The 24,735-nt window shown below is 45.2% G+C and overlaps 1 protein-coding gene across 4 annotated transcripts in view; it reads left to right on the forward strand.

Moving 5' to 3' along the window:
- SYN3 (synapsin III) overlaps positions 1-24,735 on the forward strand; it is a 382,630-nt gene that overhangs the window by 141,987 nt on the left and 215,908 nt on the right. For all 4 annotated transcript variants that reach the window (XM_075938194.2, XM_025178914.3, XM_025178915.3 and 1 more), the window contains one exon: positions 14,556-14,712. In XM_075938194.2, coding sequence (XP_075794309.1) covers positions 14,556-14,712 — 157 coding nt within the window. The remainder of the gene's footprint in view (positions 1-14,555; positions 14,713-24,735) is intronic.

Consider the following 24,735-nt stretch of genomic DNA (forward strand, 5'->3'; position numbering starts at 1 on the left):
AAAATTTCCCTTAATTTATTACATTGCTACTGAACATAAAACTTTGTATCTGAAAAAGAGGGGTGTTTTCTGTTTGTGGTGAGTGACATTATGGAGTGACTTTCTGCATGGATATTTATATTTGAGAGTGTGTGTGTGTATCTGGGGTGTTTGCATCTTTACCTGTGTGTACCTGTAGATGTGGATGTTTTGTATGGTGGGGCTGACTTGTGGGTAGGTATCTGTGTAGGTGTCTGTCATATGTGGCTCTGGAGATGCATTATATCCATTTGGACAGATTTCAGTTTTGACATATTACAGCGCACACAGAATTTGTTCACCACATGGCTGGTAAGGCCCCCAATTAGCTCGCTTGGGAACACAGCCGCTTTACATTACCATCCTTGGAGTGGTTTAGAAGATAAAGAGAATGAAAAAGAAATTCTTCCGCACTTTGGGAAGCAAATAAAGGAGCACACTCATAAATCTTGTGGAAAGGCTCTTCCCTCCCTCCAGCCTTGGTCAGAAGAGAATTCCCACACTATTCAAATTCTTGTGTGGGGCTGGAGAACAAATTTCCAACCAGTGTGTCATTAAAAACATTACAGGACTTGTCCGTAATACTGTGGGAATAAATTAGCACTCCCGGCAAGCACTGAGGAGCAGAAAATTCCTCAGAAGAATCATGAATAGTTTTTACATCTAAAATACCCTCATTCCTTGTCCTGTTCTCCAACCCTCACGCCTACCTAAAGTCAAGCTAAGAGAAGATGAGAAAACACGGGACAAAATTCTGTCTTATTTTTCTGATGGCACATGTATCACACTGCACTCTTTCACTCCACACCTGCCTCTCCTATCTTCCTCCTCACTCTCTTCCCCTGTGTCCTGGTCACTTCATTCCCTCCGGCTACGTCTACACTGGCATGATTTTCCGGAAATGCTTTTAACGGAAAAGTTTTCCGTTAAAAGCATTTTCGGAAAAGCGCATCTAGATTGGCAGGATGCTTTTCCGCAAAAACACTTTTTGCGGAAAAGCGTCCGTGGCCAATCTAGACGCGCTTTTCCACAAAAAAGCCCCGATCGCCATTTTCGCGATCGGGGCTTTTTTGCAGAAAACAAATCTCTGCTGTCTACACTGGCCCTTTTGCGCAAAAGTTTTTCGGAAAAAGACTTTTGCCCGAATGGGAGCAGCATAGTATTTCCGCAAAAGCACTGACAATCTTACATGAGATCGTCAGTGCTTTTGCGGAAATTCAAGCGGCCAGTGTAGACAGCTGGCAAGTTTTTCCAGAAAAGCGGCTGCTTTTTCGGAAAAAGTGGCCAGTCTAGACACAGCCTCCCTTTGTCTTTCCATTTAGCTAATACCCTACTAATGATAACCTGCCCCACAAATAAAAACCAGTAATATTGTGGCACTAACATGACAGTTGCTACCATTGCATTGTTCACTTGGCATGTGTGGCAGACTGCATTCCCTGACCTTTTTGTCCATTTAGATTGCAGTCTATTCAGTGCAGGGCTTATTTTGTGATTATACAGTGCCTAGCACAAAGGGCTCCTGTTCTCAGTTGGTTTAGGGCACCCCTATGTAATTCATAGTGCTCTTAAACATGAAAATATACATACATGCCAGTAGTGTATGTGCACATGTAATGTACAACCATGGACACAGAGACATAAACACACCCACACTTTAATTTCTTGACACACATGCAACTTGTCTCTGACACGTGCAACTCACCTTCTCCCCCCTTGTGCACATGTTTCTCCTAGCCACAAGAGCGCACATGTTCTATACCCATAAATCCAGCCACGCCACAGATAGCCTTACCCAGGCACACAACTCACGCACATGTACACGCAGACCCCTAATGAAGATCATTTGATACTCATTGTGGTTGGGTTATTCCAGTCACAGCAAGAATGAAACCCTAAAGAAGATGGGAAGAATTGACATGCCTGTAATATTGTGGGAGTAAATTAGAGAGATTCTAAGTGCTCTCAGACAGCACTGAGGAACAGAAAATTCCTCAGAAGAAGCGTGAATAGTTTCTACTTCTAAAATACCCAAACCACAATGCAACATGCTTTGGTTTAAGGAATTGCTTGTATTCATTTAAATAATGGAAGGGCTGATGCAGCCCAGGGAAACAGGAAACTTCCAGAAAAAAAAGAGGATTAAATTTCAAGGCCATAGAGTGTAGAAAATATTGATTGAATATAAACAAAGCAAGCAATTGGTTTTTTTTGGCAATGGGATTGATTGGGGGCTTGGTTCAGGTAACACAGTTAAAACACAGGTACAATGATCAGATAGCAAAAATTAGGATACTGTTTGTTTGTTTGTTTGTTTGTTTTGGTTAGGGGAGATATAGATGTGTGTGTATAAGACAAAGCCCCAAACATCAGAATGGTCCCAATAACATTGGGGCATTTGGTCACTCTAGCCACAAGGGATGTGAACTTATCCCATGGATGAATAGTTCTGGAGGTCATATTTTATTCACGTCTTTCCCCCCCCCCCACTAAATCTCAGTTAATTATCAGCAGACTTTTCAGAAGCAGTCAGAACATACCTAGATTGCGAGATATAGTGCTAATGTTAAATTTTTAATATCCTAAATGCCTAGAAATCCCCTTGGTGTGACATAGGAAGGAATGTTCTTTGGGTGCTTGCTCGCTGTCCATTCAACATAAGTATGTGTGCTCTCCACATGCATCAGTGCCGCAAGATTTTCCCTCAGCAATATCCGTAGGGAACTGGCTCCAGTGCCCCCTGCAGTGGCACACACATCCCATGCTACATAGGGCACTGCTGGGCCCCTCCCTCCCCGCTTCTCTGACTTGAAAGCCTCTGCTACCTGCTGCAGGCCTATGCCAGTCAGCGACCCGCATGCTGATTGCTTTCACTGCCTTGGTGAAGGTCACATTTCTGACAAGTGTCAAATCTGCAGATCCTTTCATCCAAGGACAATAAAAACAGGGTTATTCATCTAAAATCCCTACTGATGGAGTCTGCCCTCGTTCCCCAGGACCAGCACTTGGACTTGGCACCAAGCACCAGTGCCCTGGTGCGGAGTGCTTCTCCAGTGCCATAAAGCCCGCACCAGTCATCTTCAGTGACCTCAGCTAAGTGATGAGGAAGTTGGTAAAGGAGAAGTCTCCCATCCCATGCAAGAAGGTGAAGAAAGGGAACCATTGGGGAGATCGTGCTCCAGACAAGCCACCGGCACAGCCCTATCCATGCAGCCTTCCCTGCTCCCCATTGCCCACTCTGGATGTTCAGGTTCTTTCCATGCTGGAGGCACAAGACATTATGGCTATACTGGTACTGCCTCCTCCGGCACCATTTGGACCCCAGCATAGAAGGAAGCTTCCTTGTGCCCCTCAGTCGCCAAGTACTCAACGCTGTCATACTCCCACCCAGACAGACAAGAAAGTCCCTCATAGCCCAATACAGTCAGTAAGAGAGAGATCGGGGCCAGATGCTTCATCTCAAGCATCACCAGACACCAGGCATAGACCTGTGGCCCCATAGCAGTCACGGCACCCAGGAGCGACATGCTCCACGCATGCAGCTTGCCACTCCAGGGACAGCTCCCCTTGATCATGGCACCACTCCCTACTCAGCAGCACTGAGCTACAGGTGAGACCTCAGATCCGACAGGTCTCACTTCACATCCTGGCACTGGACATTAACTCCTCTGTGCTGGTCACTGCCAGTCCAGAGTAGGTCTCAAGATTGACACTGGTCTGTTGACCGCTGGTCTTGGTGCTCTCTGCAGTCACTGAGCTCAACGTCATCCCACAGCTCCTCTGGTTCCAGAAAGAGAGAACCACGCACTCCCCTTCATGGGCTTTGGGCAGCGTTTGTTCAGCAAGTAGTACAGCAGAAACAGTCTCCCTCCCCTCAGCATACTTGTTGGCACCGCACCCCATGTTGTCCCAGCCGGTGACACAGGCAGCTTTGCAGGGCAATCCATGGCCCTTGGCACAATCATCAGAACAATGTTACCTGTGGCTCCCCAGGGGTTTCCTGCTACCGCCCCAAGTTACTTGTTTGGTGGTTCAGAGGCCCTGTCAGTGCTTCCTGTTAGCTGCACACGGGGTCGGGGTCAATTATACCAGCTACCCCTCAAGTGGAGGAAGAGACAGGGGACCAATCCATGTCAGCAGAGGAAGGCCAGTTGGCCCAAGCTGCCGCCTCCTTGTCCCCAGATGAGGCCATTGTGGTGCTCTCTCCTATGGTCCCTCCAGATTATATGAATGCCCACCAGGACTTTTTGAGGAGGATAGCAGCCAGCTTGAACCTCCAGGCAGAGGAAGTGCAGGAAGTCTCAGACTACCTGTTCGGGGTCCTCAGCCAGGCCACCCTGGTGAGAATGGCTCTACTGCTGCGGCCAAGATAGCCAAAGTTTTCTGGAAAATGCCTTTTCCTATTCCACCTAATTCAAAGAGGGCAGAAAGGAAGTACTTTGAGTATCTTTATACTGTGGTGCTGTCTGCATGTCCTTAAATTCCTACCTGCCTCTGAAGCAGGGCCGGCCCGAGCCATTCGTGCACCCTGGGCCCCAGGAGCGTGGCGCCGCCCCCGGGAGTGCGACACATGCACGGCTCCACCCCTGGGCATGCGGCGCCCCCGGGCACCCAGCACATGTGTGTCCCCACCCTGGGCGCGCAGAGCATGTGTGGCGCTGCCCCTGCCTGGCCCTGCAGCACCGCGTGGCAACCCCTACAATGTGGCACCCCGGGCGGTAGCCCGGTTGGCCTGTACCTTGGGCCGGCTCTGCTCTGAAGTTATTGCTTGCAGTTACCTATGTTGAATGGACATGAGCAAACACTCAAAAAAGAAAAGACAGTTGCCTGTTTCTGTAACTGGTTTTCTTTGAGATGTGTTGTTCACGTCCATTCAGTCTCCCACCCTCCTTCCCTACTGTTGGAGTTCCAGCAAGAAGGAGGGGTCGGGCAGCACCCTATATAGTGCAGTGTGTGTGCGCCACTTCAGGAGATGCTGGAGCTAGTCCCCTATGGATACTACTGAAGGAAAAAATGTTCTGGTACTGGTGCATGTGGTGAGCACACCCACCTATGTTGAATGGACATGAGCAACACATCTCAAAGAACATCAGCTACGGAAACAGGTCTTTTACCTGATTCATATGCACATTTAGGATTCCCAACAGCAGCACAGAAGTAATGGTATGGTACTGTATGGTATTGCCATCCTTACTTCTGCGCTGCTGCCTACAGTGCTGGGCACCAGGTCAACAGTCACCACTCTCCAACTGCCCATCTCTGAAGGCCGTGCAGAAGTAATGATGGTAAATCTGTGACACTTCCCTCCTCCCCACCGCCCTAAAATGACCTTGCTGGTCTGTCCACCACTCCCTTGTAGGTCATAGTGGGTGGCTTGCTCCCAGATGCAATGGAGACACGCCCAAAAATTCTCTGTAGTGCTAAAAGTCTGGGCACTTCTTTAGCTGCTTGAGTATGGATTTAGATGCCTAACTATTGAGCTATCCACATTTGAAAATGTTTGCTTTAATTTCTACATGCCTTATTCACTCTGAGAGCTTCATCTGACTCTCCAATGCACACATCTCCAAAAATTCAGAAAGAAAAAGAGTAGCCACATGATGTCATACGTAGTTTCTAGTGAACACTTTCCCATGTTACCAAAGTACCATTATTATCACAACACTTTGGATGCTTCTGTTCAGCAGCAACAGAACAAGTGGATGTGATGTGGGTCATTAGCACAGTGCCTTGTCGGAGTAGTGTGGGGCAATTATGAAGTGAACCTACCCTGCCTGCATAACAATTGTGGTGCTATGATCATAAGCAGAACCAAAGCTTCCCCAGTTAAACGTTAAATGAATAATATTGTGCAATTGGACAAGAGACTTTATAGCTATGGAGAACCTTTCATTCCAAAAGACCCCTAACCACCTTGAAAATAGGAATCGCTTCACCAGTGAAATGCAGCCTCCTCTGGATGGAGCGTACCAGTTCAGAACTGCAATATCCACATACAAGCCTATGGTTATTAAGGTGATGTGTGAAAGATCCACATAAAGTAAACTGCTCAGGACTTAATTTATCTGTCTCGGAAAGATGAAGGGTTGAGTCAGTCCTGTTGCAATTAGACCTAATGGGTCAGACTTTTAGTTCCACTAAGATCCTCGCACATTGCATTCTAAGAAGTGTACAGGGATCGCAAACTGTTAGTGTTACACCCACTTTGAGCCCCTTTACACTGCCAGAACACAGTTAAAGAGCTCCAGGGAAATGAGAATTGGGCCAAGGGAGACTTGTATGTTTCTAACTTAAGGCTTAGGCTCCTAAGTTGCCCTTTCTCTCTTTGCACTTGATAACATTCAGAACTGTGTTTCCCATCCAAGCTTAGTGAGCCTGCAGTTGTTGTCTCTGGTACATGTGGTGGGAAAAGCAGAAGAACAGTGATATTCATGACCAGTGGCGACCCATAGAGGCGAACTAGGCGGTCTCCTAGGGCACCAAAGTTAAACGGTCTTAAGGGGTTTGGAGGCGGGGCACCAATTGCGCATTTTGCCTAGGGCGCCAGTTGTTGGCAGCTCGTCTAAGGCCGCTCCTGCTCATGACTGTTTTCTTTCACAGGAAAAAACAGCTTCTGTGGAAGTATTTCAGAAATTTAAAGACATGTATAAAATAGGTGTCGGTTTGTTCCCCTTTTTCTGCCTCTATGACTGGCTCTGTTAGTTAGGGGAGTCTTGTTTGGCACTCTAGTGCATCTGCCACCAGCTAGTGATACAAATATCCAGGACAAGGACCATCTCTGTGTGTGGTGCCTCTGATAGGAACTCAGTGTTCACCTCTGACATCGTCCAGAAATCTTAATTCATAGTAGAACTCTTGTTGATGCCTCTTCATCATTTGGCTAATATCCATGCACGTTTTAGGAAAACAGATCAAATGAAAAAACCATGCTGGAAATCCCTGTAAAGCAAAGAACATTTAGGAGGACGAAGAAAGTGATCTGGAAAATGCAGTCTCCCAAAAGCCAGACAGAAAAATAATATATTTAGTGTATAGTTTTTCCATGATCCACAGACTATATAGTGTTACAGTAGTGTCATACATTTAACACAGAGTGTACAGGAGTATAAATGCATTTCAAACGACATAAATTTGGCTGATTATTTTAAATAGATGTCATACTGGTATATTTCAAACAGAATATAACTTTTAAAAAAAGCATTTAAGGAAAAAAAAGCCCTTCTGCCACCCCCAGCAAACTGCTACCCTTACTTAAGCACTCAACAATCCAGAGAAGTCAGTAGGTTAGGACAAAGTGTAAATCAAGGTAGAATTTAGCGGCCTATATTTACATGTTTAACAATCTAGCATATGCATCACACTTTTTATAACCCCTAGTAACTTTTACCACAAGGGAGGTAATGGTTTTATTCTTGTCTTATGCCATCTACCCCCTTTAATTTAGCAGAAGCCATAATGGGGAGGCTAGGGTTTTCTTTGGTTGCATCCATCCCAGTTGCTGCTGTTAAAACAGCTGCTTGGAGGGACTGTTTCTCTCATCGGGGTTTAGTTATATCCCAGATGAATAATGTCCCTCTTCACCTCTCCAGCAGCTGGCTTCCAGCCGACGTGTGAGTGGGATGCTGACAGCTATTAGGAAAACATTTGGAGTGAAGGCAGCTGCCAGAAGTCGCTGTTACCAGACAAGGGTGGGGAACAATTTAGAGATTTAAACCCCTCCCTGGCCCTTTCACATTTACGTATATTCCTTATGCTAAGAAATTTTCAAGCCAAGGTCTGAGTTATCATTCATTATCTAAATCATGAGCTGAGTGCAAAAGCTGGTTACACTAATTGTTTGGTCACTTTTTTGCTCCTATTAATCTTTTTTCTTCATTGGGTTTAATTAAGTGTTGTTTCAGAGGAAAAATTGGTGTAAATGAGTGTTGGAAAAGATGGGGCAGTTTGTTTTGTTCTATAGGGATAGTAGTAGAAAGATTAGATTTTTATCAGTAAATGTTACTAAATGTTGATTTCACTGTACTCACTCAAACCAACAAAAATATTTCCATCAATGGTAATCAAAAACCTACAGAGAGATAAAGTAAGAAAAATGCTGCTTGAGAACTCATTAGAGTTCAGTTAAGGATATTTACCTTGTGTATTTGGACATGTGTTATTGGTAGTGAGCTTGTCATGGCTATAAAGCTTTAACATTTTGAATGTTTGCCATTAAATAATTGCTGGACACCCTCTCAATTTTGCACAGCTGTGAACATTTAAAAGCTTAAAACCCATCACTTTTTGCAACTCCGTGAAAATGTAAATGGATACAAATAAAAAATTATTGAAAATAAACTTTGCTATTATCAGTTGAAATGATACAATAATAACATTTTAATTGTGCTAATCCTACACAAGTTCAGCCCCATTGGCTTCCACCATCAATGTGGCATGGATTGTTACCTGGAAAAACATTCTACCACTTTTCCTAAAGTATGGTGCTGTTCCCAAATGTGATTTCAAAAAAATGACTTTGTGAGGGTCTATGTTTATTGTCCATCACTGTTTAATGACAAATATGTTCAGTTTACAAGTAAAAATATGGGGATGGGTTTTGAAGACTGTTTTATATGTACCGAGTAACGTGTAACCTAATTTTACAACCCCCTGATACTTGAACCAATATAAATGTCTATTATGAAAAAGCATCCTTGAAGCTCCTCTAAATTGTGGTGGCTGAATTGGCTCCCAGTGCTCTTGCTGTAATCTCTTGGCCACTGGACCCCATCTCTGCCATATGGTTGGTTAAAACAGCTCCCCCCACTGCCTTTACAGTATCAAATAATGCTTTCCAAAGAACAAGTCCCAATCACAGTATCCACATGAGTCATCCCATTGTGTTCATTGGGACTCTTGGCATTAGTAAGGGAGGCAAGATTTGCCCCTTTCTGTAGAAGATTAAGACAGGAAGTTGGAATAGAAGATTTTCTACTTTATGATATTAAATTAATATAATGAGAAATGTGGAAACATACAGTAATTCTAACATTGTGAAATATATAATAATGGATGTAAAACCAAAAGTAGCCAAGCTCAGTAACTGGTTGTCAATGATGTCATAACAATGTCACTAACACCCAAGTAATGCACAGACAGGACTTGTTCATATTTAATAAATGCCATTTTATATTCGCTCAGACACACCTGTGGTAGTGCATACTTTGGGGGATTATTGCACTGTTTAGGTAGCTGAAGTCACTCCAGTTTTTGGCCTTATGCCTCAGAACATTGCCTGGAGACTCCATTAATCCACTGGCAACACATAGCCTTTTGTATCTTATTGGTCAATTATACGCTTTCCTTTCCTTTTTTTGAGTCCTGAAAAGATAGAGGAGGCTTTTTAGAGAATTCAGGTAAACCAGGTAGGCCACTCAGAAAACTTAAGATACTTTAATCCAGTCTTTGGCATTCAAGATGTCTTCTTGTGTGGATATGAGAAACAGAGTGCCCTGTGAGCCAGAAAGACAGGCTCCTCCGATTGAAAGGTCAAAACTCCCTAAGCTCGGCATCATACAAAGGAAAAAACATGTCACGGTAATGCAACCTTTTGCTCTTTGTAGGAGCATGTAACACAGTTTTATGACTCCCTGGTCCTTGGACCAATAGATATGTCTGTTCTGAAGAAGCATCTTAGAGCTACCTGGAGTATGGTGAGTGCTGAAATGCCCAGAAAAGATAGCCAGCTGTGCTCCTGTGTGATTCTCTCTCAGTCACAAAAGAAATTCAAATGACACAGAAGTAAAGTGCTAGTTCAAACTGACCTAATCTTTGGAAGTAAATATTTCTGAATGTAGCTAACTTGTTGATGGGAGGAGGAAGGGATCTTAAAAGATGTTTTGGAAGCATAACATACTCCTGAAATGTATATTTCTAATGCTCTTGAAGCTCTTTGGAGATCTCCATAAACAACTGAGGGACCAGGAAGAGTTAAGTCTAATATCAGACCTAGGAAATGGGAAATGACACCTTCCAGCAAGATTTGCTGGTGGTATTTGCTGGGTTCCATTCCTCAACAGCTGGTGAACCTGATGATGATATTTTCAGATCTGATTCTCTTGTGCTTCTTAGAGCATTTTTCACTATCAGAACCACTGCTGCTCCTGGAATGTTTACTTGTGAGAACAGAAAATTCCCTTGACTTCTCCTTCAGAAATCTATTTGATAATTTCAATCACACCCACAGCCAACACAGCTTAAGTGGTACACTTGTAAACATTGAAACACAAATTTAGGTATATTTGTGCAGGAGCCAAGAATTTACGATCTGGATTCAGATCTTAAATTTCCTTAGTGCCTTGGGTGTTTGGATCCATATCTCTGAGTTGGGTGCATATCTCTGAGTTGGGTCCACCATTACTAAAATTAGTTTGGCCATTTAGAAAACAGAACTAAAACTTGTTGGAGCAGATAAAAAAGCAGTCATTCAAATGTTAACCAATTGCCTCAGAGTCAAGACTCTTCCAGCTTCCAAAGGCAGGAGACCTTCAGCTGTGAGCCACTATTGTCACTTTTGGTGTGCTTAGCTATGAAAACCAATAGCTAGAGCCTTCCAGCCAGTTTTAACTGCCATGATGAGGTACGGGGTAAGAGGCAGCCACTCACTTAGTGTTTGGCACAAGAGGAAGCTGTGCCAGACTAGGAGAGAGCTGCAATGAGCTTGTGGTGAATTGTGCTACTCAGAAGATAGCCAGCTATGCTCTGCACTGTTTGGAAGTTACAGATAAGTAGAGAATATTACTGCAGTCCAAGCCTAGTGATGACAACTCCATACAATACTGCAAATAAGTTTAACCTGAAAATGAAATTTTTGTGGGAGGATGGTTAAATGATAAAGGATCTGATTCTCATTTATATTATAGTCCTGCATGCCTTTCTAGCTACAGCTACCTCCATTTGAAAGCTCATTTACACTGCCAAAGTGGTGTGTAGTGTAAATGAGAATTGGACTTGCATCTTTAGGTTCTGCTAGTTTGGGAAAGGGCTTTTGGAGAGGCTAAGATAAGGAAGGACTGTCCCATCTCCCAAAAGATCCAGCCATCTGACCACAGTTGAGAGGAGGGCATGTGCATTCAGGAAGCCTACTTCCATCTAGGAAAGGTAGGCAAGGGTGTATATGAGGCACAAATACAAGTTGTTGCTGGTATGTTCTGAGCTGCTGGTCTGGATTTTCACATTCAGCTCTATTTTTACTTTCCACTGTATTTCTGGGGCAGCTTCTTTCTCTGCCAATCAGCATTCAGGAAACCTTGGTTTTGGCTCAAGAGGCCTAGATGTAGTTCTGTGCAAACAAGGCCCATCAGTGCAGTTCCAAAACCTGGGTTGAATGGATTGGTGAAGAGCGGAGCACACATACCATCTCCACACTGCTAGCCCCATCAGACAGGGTACTTGGGACTCCAGTGCATAGATGCTGCAGAACCTGCCTGGCCCCATTTTTTTAGTATTATTTGAAAAGTGTGTCTTCTCTCAACACTTTCTCTTTTAGTTGACATGTCAGCTTTCTCTTTAGCCTGTCATTGCTGTTGCTTGTTTGTGGAGATGAGTGGAGCTTGGAAAGGAAACTGTTATACCATAAGCCATTCTGAAACTCAAGGGCTCATTGTTTTAGAACATGGCGTACCCTTCAGAATGAATAATTGTTTCCAAAGTGAGCTATTCCCCTAAGAAAATTAAATTTGCATCAATTGAGAGTAATCCTCTTCGGAGTGAGAACCAAGCTTCTTACTTCCCAGGTACTAGGACACACAGCTGCTTGCTAATCACATCATTACCCTTAATGAGCTGCTGGTTCACCACCTCCCCAAGCGCTGATGCCCTTTGTTTTCCTTTTGATCTCTCTTCTTGCAATTTCTACCCTTCAGCCTCCAATTTTCCTCCTAGGTTCAGCTTCTCTTCTATAGATACCTAGAAGGCTCCTCTTCATCACACTTGCTGCTTTTTCCTTAATGGTTGCAGAACCTGCTCCCGTTCCTCTTGTTTTTCATTGTTCAAGATACCTTGAGATATAGTTATTTCCCCATATCTCCAAAGAGAGATCCACTTCTCAGCTGTTGCTTATGAGAGTTATAGCCAGGAGAAGAATCATGCTCTTGTCAGTGGTTACTGGCACCTTTTTTGTCTCTCCCAGTGTTCTTTTAGTGGAGGGGTTCTGACCAATGAAACTGATCCTATTCTCATATAAGATACAGACTTTAGATAGCAGGGGACAATCATTTACTCTGCATTATCATTTCCATCTGTTATATTTGGATTTCCTGCTTTCTTGGTATCTAAAAGTCCATAGTTTCTCCTAAATTTCTAGCAGGCTGAAGCTTTTTCAACTCTGTTTCAGCTTGTAACAACCCCAGAGCATCTGGTTGCTTAGAATCTAGAATTTTCAGCAGCCTGCTGGGGGCACTGAATCTTGAATGTTTGGCATCCAATGAGCTAATTTCTTTTGGGGGGATGGTTGGCTGGCTGGTGGGTGCTTTCTACATGGTATGTCAGCAGAAGTCAGGCCAAGATTTGTATTCTCTCACTGTTTCTCAGCATGGGGCCGCCACTTGCCTCACCTCATTGACCTTAGGAAGATCCATAAATCAGCTGCACATTCAATAGTACAGCCCTCCTAATGTTTATTGCACACTTCACTGATTGAGAAACAGGCCGCTTTTAGTGCCCACTGCATGAAAGAGCCCGTGTGGGTTAGAAATACTGCAGGGGAGGTTGTCTGATGTTTCAAAGCCTCTGCATCTTGCCTCATAACAAGGGCAGAGTATACTTCTTGCCATGTCTGTATTAATAACAAAAGCCCAAGGCCAGCAAAAAAGGAAAGTTTAAAACCACAAGAAGCTCTGGGCTTTGTTCTCAATACTGTTTGCCACAATCTGGCTCACAATTGCCATTTCAGATTTTGCAGCCAGGGCAATGGAAATAACGTAAGTCAGGGCTATAAACCCAACATATTTCCAGTTCATTCATCCTAAGGGTTGAAATTATTGTCTCATAGCAAGAAAAATGTTCAAAATCTGTGAGGTAATGGGTACAGCCCTGCAAATCCACACGTATACACTTTATATCTGCAGGTATCTATATCTGCAGCTCATTTTTGTGCACATGGATGCAGATACAAAATTTGTATCTGGAGCCAGGGAAATCTGCAGATATCCATGGGTATCTGCATTGACGCATGTCAATGCAGATACAAATGTAGATGTGGATGTAAATTTTGTATCTGCGCAGGACTCTAGTAATGGGACCTGGGGACAGACCTAATTTCTTAAGAACTGTAATGCAATACGGAACTTTTTCCAATGTCCTTGATTCAAACTTTGTTTAACTGTAAAGTAGTCCTTGTAGACAGTGGAAAAGTCCCTCCAGTGCATTCAGGAACCAACTGTTGAACTCTGTTCCTGTTTCCAGATGCTTTGAATTGGCCCTAAGCTACATTATGCAAAGGAATGACTTCCACCTGGTTCACACCTCTACGATCTCCTACTGCCTTACCCTGGAGGGCCTCCAGTTTGTTTAGAGGGTTGCAACATTTGGAACCCTAAGGGTCCCAGGGCAAGTCTTGACCTAGATAATGAGCTGGTTGCTCATGCAGTGAGCCTATCACTGGATGGGGACTCTGAAAATGTGTTAATGGTGTTACAGTGTATGATCCCTAGGTGTTCATGTTCTAGCTTCCTGTGTCCAATATGCATTGTAGTCCGATTAAAAGGAAATATGTGTGGATGTGTGAGAGATCTTTAAAATCCATACATGATATTCCCACGCCCTGGGCTTTATTTCAGTATCCAATCCCATTATTAGAAAACAGTCTCTTCCTCTCTCTTCGGTGTAGCACATTGCAACAAGTGGCAAATATGGCCAAGATTTTCAAAAGAGAATTACTAGGCAAAATTATTCCCCCCGCCCTGAGAATTCATGATTTTTTATAGACAGGCCTGTTGATGGGGAGGGGAAAGGGGGCAACTGCCCCAGGCCCAGCTTTTCCAAAGGGCTAGGGCACTTGGCCACCTCCACTGCCACTGTATCAGTGGTGGCATTTGAACCCCAGGGCCTTTAAATCACCACTGGAGCATCACATGGTGCAGTCTGAGCAGCGCAGAGGGCTGGGGGGACGTGCCGTGGTCAAGGCCGCACCGAAGACTGGCAGTCTCCAGCCCCACCCCTTCTTCCCAAGGCCCCGCCCCTTCCAGGATCAGAGAGCGGCCCCTTCTCCCCCCAGGTTGCCCAGGGCTCAGTGAGGACGTTGGCTCCCCTGGTCATAGATTGTTCCTGTGTGAGCCTGTCTGAAATGGAACTGTGACAAATCTGTCTGGAGAGTTTCTACGCCTTTGAAGTTAATTTTCTTTATCACTCAATTTTTCTTTATAGTATAATTGATATAATACTGCCGTCTCAGAAAGGTCAACCTGTTTGAAAAAGAACAAAAGGGGGAGGCTGGAGGCAAAAGGAGGAAACAATCCTACTGATTTTTTTTAATAAATCACTCTCATTGTGTCTTCTAGGTCCTTTAAGCCTGACTTTGTTCTAATTCGACAACATGCCTACAGCATGGCACTAGGAGAAGACTTCCGCAGCCTTATCATTGGCCTTCAATATGGCGGGGTTCATAGTGTCAACTCCCTCTATTCCGTCTATAACTTCTGCAGCAAGCCATGGGTGGTAGGTGATAATCCACGTTTATTATGTTGGCACTGGACCGGGTAACTCTGTGGGGGATGGCACTCCAAAGGCAGACTCAAGTTTTTCTCATGGAAGCCCTTGCCTTTGCAGCCACCACACTGCTAGCCTTAGAGAAGTATTTGGAGGGTTGCCTTTGGAAGCCTGACAACATTGCTCATTTATCAACCTATCCAACTTGCTTCTGAGTAACATCCCTGTCCCAACTAGAAGGCTTCTTCAGTAATCCCAGATCCTGTCACTTGGCTAAATGGGATACCAAATCTAGATCTCCTTTGCAGCAGTACAGTTCAATACTGATAGTTCACTGGGCTGGCTTAGGAATGCGTTTTAATTTGTGTGAACCACCAGCATGTCCTGTGCTAGTGGATATGTAGACAGTGATTCATGAAAGGGATTATGTGATTCTATGTTTATTGTTTGTATCATGTCAGTGCCTTGGAACTCCAGCTAAAATCAGTGCCCTATTGTGCCAGGAACTGTACAAACATAGAACAAGAGACAGTCCCTGCATGGAAAAGCCTACAGTCTAAATAGACAAGACAAAGCATTGTGGGGACATTGCATGAGAGCAGAGTGAACAAAGCAGTGACATGCAAATGTCATGTTGGCATCACAGGGTGTTACTTTTGTGGATGTTCTTAGTTTTCTGGGGAGGAGTTCTGTTGGAAGGGGATTCACTGAAATAAGAGAAAGGTAAAGCAGTGTTCCTTCTAATCTGTGTGGCAGCACAACCCCGCAGCTGCTTAATGAGCCCCGCCCAGCCAGGGGCTCAAGGCTTGCACATAGAGCTGCCTGGCCAGAGCAGTTGCTGTCACAGAGGGAGAAATGCTTCTCCCCTTCCAGGCAGCTTCATGCATGAGTTCTGAGCCAGTGGCTGGGCAGGGCTCATTAAGCAGCTGCGGGGCTGTGCTGCTGCCGTATTTTGGAACAGACAGCACATTAAAGGGAAGAGGTTAGAGTAATGAGAAAGTGGGAGTGTGGCAGACAGGTGGACTAAGGTGGAGGGAAAGCCTGAGAGATAGCAAACAGCCAGTCAGCAGAGGGGAAAGACTATCCTGAGTAAAAGCTGTTAAAAGTCAGACCTCTCTAGAGTCCAAAGGTTCTTGCTACAGAGGCTTGTCTCTGCTTCTCCAGGCTGGCTTCCCTGGCTTATGTAGCTTGGTGGAAAGTGCTGGGCTTCATGGGTGGGATTCTCCCCTTCATAATTCTAGATCTATGGGGCATTAGGACTATGGACTTCAGTTTCCACCCTTTGTGTTTGTAGTTTGAGGGTAAGGGCCTTCCTAATTTCCTCTCTGGAGGTTTCTGGTGCAATTCTAGGAAGCCTCCTATATAGTTGCACAAATATCACAAAATTTTGGACAAAGACAGTCACAAGGAACCAATTATTGTCGTTATTTAACCATAGATTTTGCTTTCTTTGAATCAGTTGCACCCGCTAAATCGTCTCTCTCTTGACGGGTGGCTCAAATTCATCTGAGGTCTGTAATGATTAAAACTGATATTTTGTGACTACTCCTTTTGGCACTGACCGTTTCAGTCCATTTCCTCATCGAAAGGTGCTTGTGTTACAAAAACCATCTTCATCCTTCGCACCTGTTGTGCTCAGTGACCGGGACATGGATGGTCGTGCCTAGGACTGGAACAAGCATCAGAGGCCAGATGCCAGAGCCAGGGGTCAGAACTGGAGTAAAAAAACAGGAGCCAAGGCTCAGAACCAGGTTACTGAGAGTGGGTATGTCTACACTACAGTGTTATTTCAAAATAGCTTATTTCGAAATAACGCGTCTGCACACAAAATGCATTTTGAAATAGCATTTTGCTATTTTGAAATAGTGCTTCCACACTGAGTGGACTCTGAATCACATTTAAGGCTGGCCAGAACCAGTTCCACCAGGGCACCAAGTCAGGACTTACTGTGTAGGGCTGCTGCCAGAGGCTATCTGAGGTCTGTGTTTAAAGGGACCCCTGTCCCCCCAGGACAGCCAGTTCTCAGGTTTCCCTTCTTGCTTGTCTACCTCAATGAGGGACAGCAAAGCATTTTGTCTCTGCGTGCTCTGCAACATGGAGCCAGAGCTGCCCCTGGGCACTCTGGTGCTTCTCTTGGATGCGTTGTTGGAGCCTGGCTGCACTTTCTGCAGGCTGCCATCCAGGATGTCCATCGGGGGGCTGTCAGTATGCAGAAAGCTCTGTGGGAGAGCTTCCACCCTGAGGAGCACTAAGAGCCTCCCTGGTCTGCCCCACTGGGGACTTGTGCCTCATTCCTCCCTCATGTCCTTCCACTTACCCCTCCCTTACCCAACTTCCTGATGTCAAATAAAATACACGTATTTTCATGAACACAAACTCTCTTTATTTAATAAAACTGTGTGGGAGGGAATGAAACTCTGGTGAGACTGGGGAAGAGTGGCAGGAGAGGGGAGAAGAGAGAGTAGGAGAGGGGAGGGGGAAACCTGGGAGGAGGGAGCTGGAAGGGGGAAGCAAGGGGAAAGAAGAGGGAGGGGAAGGTCAGGGCTCAGGGTTGGGGGGGGGGGGGGTCTCTCCGGACCAACTTGATTGTCATGCAGACTTGCTCCTGGGCTTGCACGTGGCCTTTGGTGGCCAGGCTGGCAGCTATCCTGCCATAGACGGCTGCATTCCTCCATCTAGTGCGGAGATCATGGATGTTGGGGGCATCCCCCCCAAACCTGAATAAGGTCCATAATCTCCTCCCTGGACCAGGAAGGCGCCTGCCTTCTCCGGGCCCTGGCAGGCTCCTGGGAGCTGACAGACTGCTCCTGCGGAGCGGTGGAGGACTGGCTGCCAGTGGCTTGCTGGCTCATGTTTTGGGGCCACTGGGTCAGGGCAGTGACTGCTGGCTCTGGGCTGGCAGGCTTGGAGCTGGCACAGACACTTGGCCAGAGTCTACCCCTTTAAGGGCTCCGGGGAGGGGAGGAGGGAGAGAAGTGTTCTTGGTTGAGGCTGGAGTGGCCACCAGGGCACCCTGGGAAGGCTGGAAGCCCCCTATTTCGAAATAAGCGTCTACACAGCACTTATTTTGAAATAGCTATTTCAAATTTGGCGTTATTCCTTGTAGAATGAGGTTTACCAAATTCGAAATAAGTGCTCCGCTATTTCGAATTTATTTCGAAATAGTGGTTTGGCTGTGTAGACTCTAGGAAAGTTATTTCGAAATAAGGGCTGTTATTTCAAAATAACTTTGCTGTGTAGACATACCCAGTGAGACAAGGCAGGAACAGGACTGGATCTATAAAGGAGCAAAAGCTAGCAGTAAGCTGGAGCTATCACAGCCATAGGTGAATGCTGTGAGTGACTATTGAACTGGTGCTGGACTTAAGAGCCTGTCTGCTAAATCTTCCATCCAATCAGGCATAGCCAAATAGAGAGCCTGTTACAGACCCACTGCCCTCGTTAGGATGCCCAGAGACCTAGATCTGCTGCAGGCCTTGCACAATTGCATCTGGTAAGGAAGTGCAGCACTGATACAAACAGCCAAGAGTGCACGCACCACCCAAGTGACTTACAAAAGTAATCAGCAGAAAGCCAGCTTAACATGAGTCAATCACACTTCGTAATATAGACACACCTGGTGCAGGGTGTCAAGGCTGTTCCCCACCCTGGCACGACAAATGAAGAAGTTGTGGGTCCGCACGAGCACTCCAAAACCTTGCCTCTACAGGCTCTGGTACAAAAACTTCCCCCCAAAATCCTAATACCCAGATTTTAGGGAATCAGCTGCCACCATAAAGTGCTTTTAACCCACAAACAGGGGCGGACACTTGAAACCAATCCCAGGGGCACCCCAAGCTCTTTTTTCCCTAAAAGAGCTTGAAAAAGAAATGCAGATACACACAGACAGACCTTCCAGGTTACAAAGATCGACCAATACCAGTTAATTAGAAAAAAGAAACAATCGTTCATTATCAAAACAAAACTACAGTTGCAAGCATAGTAAATTGGCTAGAGGGAAAGAGCCACCATTTGATATAGATACTCAGGGAAAGTCCCTGGGCTGAAGGCTTAGTTACAAAAGGGGGGAAAAACCCACTTAACAAGCTCAGACATTATTTCCAAATTCCCAAACAAGGAAAACAATAAACCCTGATGGACTATCTAAACTTTTCCCTACTTACACATTTTAAGAAGTCCGTTCTTGGAGAGAGAAGCATCTCCCTTAATATCTGGGAGAAACTGCTCTGCCTCTCAAAACAAAGAAGGAGAAAGAAAACCCCTCTTTTCCAGTTTGAAATTTCTACCTGCACTATTATTGGCTGACCATCCGATACCTTGGTAGGTACAAAGTTAACCCCTTAGTCACCAGGTGCTGGTCAGCACTTCTGGTTATGACACAGGGTATAATGGCCTTCTTGCTTAGCAGTGTCAACAGTAGTAATCTGACACAAATAATAAATAACACTAGTGTCTTATTTTCTTCAGGCTGCAATTCGAGGTGCAGATACTGACCTATAAAGCGCTATGTAGTTTGGGTCCTCCCTCCCAGAGAAATCATCTCCTTAGTCCTTAGTTTTGAATTCCTAGGACTCTGAGAAGGCATTTTCAATGTAAGGCCCTTAACGTTGAAGGTGGCTTCCACTGTCTGACAGAGCCTGAGATTGTTGATTTTTTTGAGGCCTGGTGAAAAGCCCATTTGTTGACACTGGCTTTTTACTGAGAAAGGTAATGGTGTGCCACTTCTGTGCCTTCAGTCTGAGCCTGGGATTGAGTCTGGATAAGTTTGGTTGACATTTGTCAACTCATTTTTGTAACTGTGTACGCTAGTATGCACAGGCCTATAGAGGAAAGTGGCAAGGATATTTTTAGGAGTCTAAAATAAAATAAAATTAACAAGTCAGTGCCTTATAAAATGAAGCTGGCTATCAGGACTGTGTAGAAGAAATTGGCTCTGCCAGTGCCTCTGTTATAGCTATTCCAGGTCAGATCCTGCCTTGCTGAGTACTATCTCCTAAAACCCTGGCAGTCCCAGGAAAGTCAAGAAAACTGCTTAAAAATATTTACAGAGGAGTAGCCGGGTTAGTCTGTAACTTTAAAAACGAGTATTCCTGTAGCGCCTTAGAGACTAAAAAAATATTGTATATTGGCCAAACAGGATATGGCAAAGGATAAATGGACACAAGTCAAACATCAGAAATGGTAACACACATAAACCTGTAGGGCAGGGGTGTGGAACCTAAGGCTGGATGTGATCTCTGGGTTGCCTAGATCTGGCCCCCGAGGCTTAGGGCCTACCTCAGCATTGGGGAGCCTGCACTGGCACTCCAGCCCTTGTCTCCCTGGGCCCTGACTGATTTTTCTATGGCTCAGCAGCCTCCAACACAAAAATGGTTCTCCACCCCTGTTGTAGGGAAACATTTTAACCTGTGTAGACACTCATTAATGGGTTTAAAAGGCGCCATTCTTCTACAAAGGAATTTCACCAGCCAACTACAGAGAAAGAGTGTGGAATTAACATTCATCTGCAAATTTGACACTGTTTCCCTGGCCTTGAACTGGATGTTGCCTTATAAAGGCAGCCTTACCAGCATTTAACACCTCATTTTTATATCAAAAGTTAAGTATGGGACACTTCCAGCCCACTTAATTAGCTTCATTAGCACTGGTATGATTATTGACAGGTACCTTTTCCCCCCTTCTTTTTCTATTATAAATTCTGGGTTCCTGTTATCCCTCTCCAGCTCATCTGATGAAGCAGGTTTTGCCCAGAAAACCTATATATTTTTGTTAGTCTCTAAGGTGCCACAGGACTACTAGTTGTTTTAAAAATATTTAAACACTTTTTTTCAAACACCCCTCTATCCCCACCACCTACACCCAAACAACAAACTATGATTGAGTAGACTAGGCCCCTACTGGAGGTTTCACGGTGGCCCTGCCATACTCCACCCTAGAAGAGGAGAGTAGAGAGGTCCTGCAAGCTGACTAGAATGACTGTGTGGGAAGCAGCTAGTTGAGGCCCAGCAGGCTAATATAAAAAGAGCTGCCAGCCCAAATTGAGTTTAGTTCCTTGCTAGATCTGGAGGAGAGTGGAGGATATGCCTGGCTAGCTGAGGAAGATGTATGACCTTGGACTTAGCAGAACTGACAGATGTTGAGGGGAACCCAAATTAGTTCTGGGCTGGGACTTGCCCAGGACAAAGTCCTGTGATAATAGTGAAAAATGTGCTAGACCCATGGAGAAGTGACCTAGGGAATTTGTAGCAGTAATACAGTTTATTTAAAGGAATGTGGCAGATGGCTGCTATACATGGGTTGTGGGTGAGGACAGGGCTGGGGAAGGCAAGCCCCCATCCCTGCTCCTTCTGCCCAGGCCTTGGCCCCCATGGGAGCCAAGGACCCCTTCACCTGGAGTATCACAGGGAGTGGGGCAGCACACAACCCCCGCCTCCCCAGTCCTGGAGCATGGGGAGGGTGGGCACCCCGGAGCAGTAACACTCTGCCCACAGTACACCTATAGTAGATATTCTGGGAGCAGAGTGTGGGCAGGGCCAGGCTGGCGGTTTGGGAAGGCAATGCCTTCTCCTGCCTATTATACTCACCGCCACTGCTGGTATATATACAGTGCAAGGGCTGGGACCCAGAGTAGAAGGTGGGCCTGAATCACGTGCCCCACCCCCACGCACTCTCTCACCAGACACTAGAAAAGTGGTCTGTACTTTGAGGCACCCCAGAAAGGGAACTGAACAGTGGTGGTACAGATGAACAGCTGGGGCCGGAAAGGCCTTGAGAGGGCAAAGACATTGCCTCTAGGGAAGGAGCCCTGGGGCATTGCCCTACTCCATACTGGAGTAGAAACAACTTGAGAGAGACTTTACAGAGGGCACTGAGGCCAGGTCTACACTAGGGGGCGATGTTGAACTAAGGTACCAACTCCAGCTATGTGAATAGCGTAGCTGGAGTCGACCTACCTTAAATCGCCTTACTGTAGCATCCCCATGTGGAGGATCGACAGGAGATTACTCTTCTCAACTCAGTGGAGTACCAGAGTCCACAGAAGCACAATCAGTGGTCAATTTAGCAGGTCTTTACTAGATCTACTAAATCAAACCCCAGAGGTCAATCTCCACATCTCCATTCTCCCAGTAAAAGTAGACAAGGCCTGAGAGAGGCCCCTGTTGGCCATGTACCCTGGAAGGGGCTTGCTTTGCTTTTATCACACAGACTATATATGACTTGAAAGGAGTGCTGAGTCAGTGAAGACCCAACAAGAACAAAGAGAGAGAGAGTGTGCAGATACACTTCCTCAGCCAGGAGCAACTTGTGAGAAGTGAGTGTACTTTGTTACACAAACAAGAAAAAAACCTAAATCCATGAAGCAATTTACTTAATCTAAGATCTCAAGCTGGCATCTGGCACTGCTAGTGGCTTTATCTGGTTGGAGCTGGCTCAGGTATGTGTTTCTGTCATGCCTTTGGTTTCTGAGACATTCTCTAACATTGAAATCAAAAGATTTTATGATAGTCAGAAAACAAGAGACAGAGACACGAAGTTTTTCTTGGGGACAAACAATGTTTCTCATTAATTGATTGCAAAATAGGCATCTTGAAAGAAGGAATCTGCTTGACAAAGTTGATTGGAAACTTACTGGACAGACATAACCGAAGGGTTGTGTGAAAAATGAAAATAAGTAAGGTTGGAAAATGAGGTTTTGTTTGAATTTTCAAACATGGTCCAATTTCATGAGAAACTCACAATTTTGTGAGGTTTTCCCTTTAACCATCTGTAATGATTCCACCCAACTGTTGAGTGAATTGAGGCCCAAAAGTACACTCATATTTTTGAATGATAATGGTGAATTTTTCAGTATGTCAAATCTCAATTTTTGAAGGAATGGAAAATTAATTTGCATTGACCACATGCACAGTTTGAACTGGTTTTAAGTGAAAATGGCTATTTCACAGAGGCCAGACAAAAATAATGAAATTTCAGGATCTCAGAATAATGTAAAAGTCGTACTGTAACCACGCCAACTGGGATGTTAGCCAATTTTAATAATCAATGTTATAAAAGCTACAGAACAAAACACTGCAGGATTTCATACAGTGTAATGACATGCAGTAATGGCCACAATTTTGCAGAACAGATTTACCTCTTCAGAGGATCGGGGAGATTTGAAGACTCAGAGTAAACATTTCTGAATCTCCTAGCAGCCTAAGAGCCATAGATTTTCAAAGAGATTTAGGCTCCTAGGTGACTCAGGGTATGCCTACACGTAATGAAGAAAACCCCATGGCTGGCCTATGTCAGCAGACACAAGCCTTGCGGAGCTCAGAGCTACAGGACTGTTTGATTGCAGTGTAGGCATCAGGGCTTACAATGGAGCCAAGGCCATCCCTACCAATACGCAAAATACAGAGCTGCATGGGGCACCATGAAATTTGGCTCACCAGATTGCCCCAAATGTCATGGTGCCCGTGCAGCTGGGTGCTGTATATGGGCTCTGATGGCCCCCAGTCCCATCCGCCAGCCGCTGCTCACCAAAGGTACGTCTAGACTACATGGCTCCGTCGATGGAGCCATGTAGATTTGTTTGTTTGGCAAAGGGAAATGAAGCCGCAATTTAAATAATCGCAGCTTCATTTAAATTTAAATGGCTGCCCCGCTCTGCCGATCAGCTGTTTGTCAGCAGATTGGGGCAGTCTGGATGCTCCCCTGCCGACATGAAAGCCCTTTATCAACCTCCCCGGTAAACCTCATCCTACGAGGCGTAACAGGGAGATCGATAAAGGGCTTTCAGGTCGGCGTGGGAGCGTCCAGACTAGCGCGCTGAGCCGACAAACAGCTGATCAGCTGTTTATTATTATTATTTATTATTTAAATCGTGGCTTCATTTCCCTCTGCTTATCAGCCTGATCTACATGGCTCCATCGACAGAGCCATGTAATTTAGACACACCCCAAAGGGCTGGGGAGGAGCCAGCAGCTGGAGAGAAATGGTGCTTCCCCTTCAAAGAGCTGCTTTTCTCCAGCTGGCTGCTCGGCCACCCTCTGTTCATTCTGAGTCCTGCAGCCTGCACCTGCCACCACCCGCAGCTCCTGACTGCTCCGTTTAGGCTGCAGGTGAGCCTCCTTCTCTTCCCTGCTTCTGCCTTGGGTTGTCAACTCTCCTGATTGGACCCACCAGACAACATTTGGGGCAATGGTGTTCCGTCGGGAGAGTTGGCAACCTCACAGCTCCATCCCATAGAGCAGTTGCTTCTGCAGCATTGCCCCTTGGAAATGCTGGGGCAGCGCTGCACTGAGCCTGGGGACAGCTGCAGACTCCAGCTGATACCGGGCTTCCGCAGTGCTGCCCCTTTGAAATGCCGCCACAGCATTTCAAAGGAGCAGTGAGCGCAATTAATCGTGATTAATTATTTTAATCGCTTGACAACCCTAGTTCTTGTCTAAACAAGAACTAAGAGTTTCTATACTGGATCAGTTCCTTGGTGTCTCTTGTACAGTACTATGCCTATTGTGTCTCTTGTACAGTACTATGCCTATTGCACCTATTTGCTACTGAGGTCAATTCTTACTCATTTTTTAATGGCGAAGGTGGACAGAAAATAGTTCAGTTCTTTACCAGCATGTGTGCGTCACACCCATTGCTACAGTAGTAGCCAATACCTAATGCCTCAGAAATAAAGCAAACTAACAAGCAAATATACCATGTATGAGCCAGACAGTTATTCAATAGCTTTAGTTATTTTCCTAAGGTAGCATATATACAGCATCTATGTGTCTGTGTTTGTAGATCTGCATGTGCTGTGTGTGCATATCTCTTTCTTGCCAGTGTGTTTATCTTTCTCTCTGTCTCCAGTTCGCTTTGTGTAACTTTTAAGTTCTGTTTTCTCACTTTGCTAGTCAAAATAGGGTTTTGTTTTGTTTCTCTGGGATGTGTAGGTGTAGTGTGAGTAGTTAAGAGACACAATCTGTCCTCTTTCCTCAAAATCAACACCTTAGTTGCCAACAAAAATTATTCTAGCCGCCGAGTCTTTCCTCTTATCTG

The sequence above is a fragment of the Pelodiscus sinensis genome, chromosome 1 (assembly GCF_052426305.1).
Source record: "Pelodiscus sinensis isolate ZL-2025 chromosome 1, ASM5242630v1, whole genome shotgun sequence".
Lineage (NCBI taxonomy): Eukaryota > Metazoa > Chordata > Testudines > Trionychidae > Pelodiscus > Pelodiscus sinensis.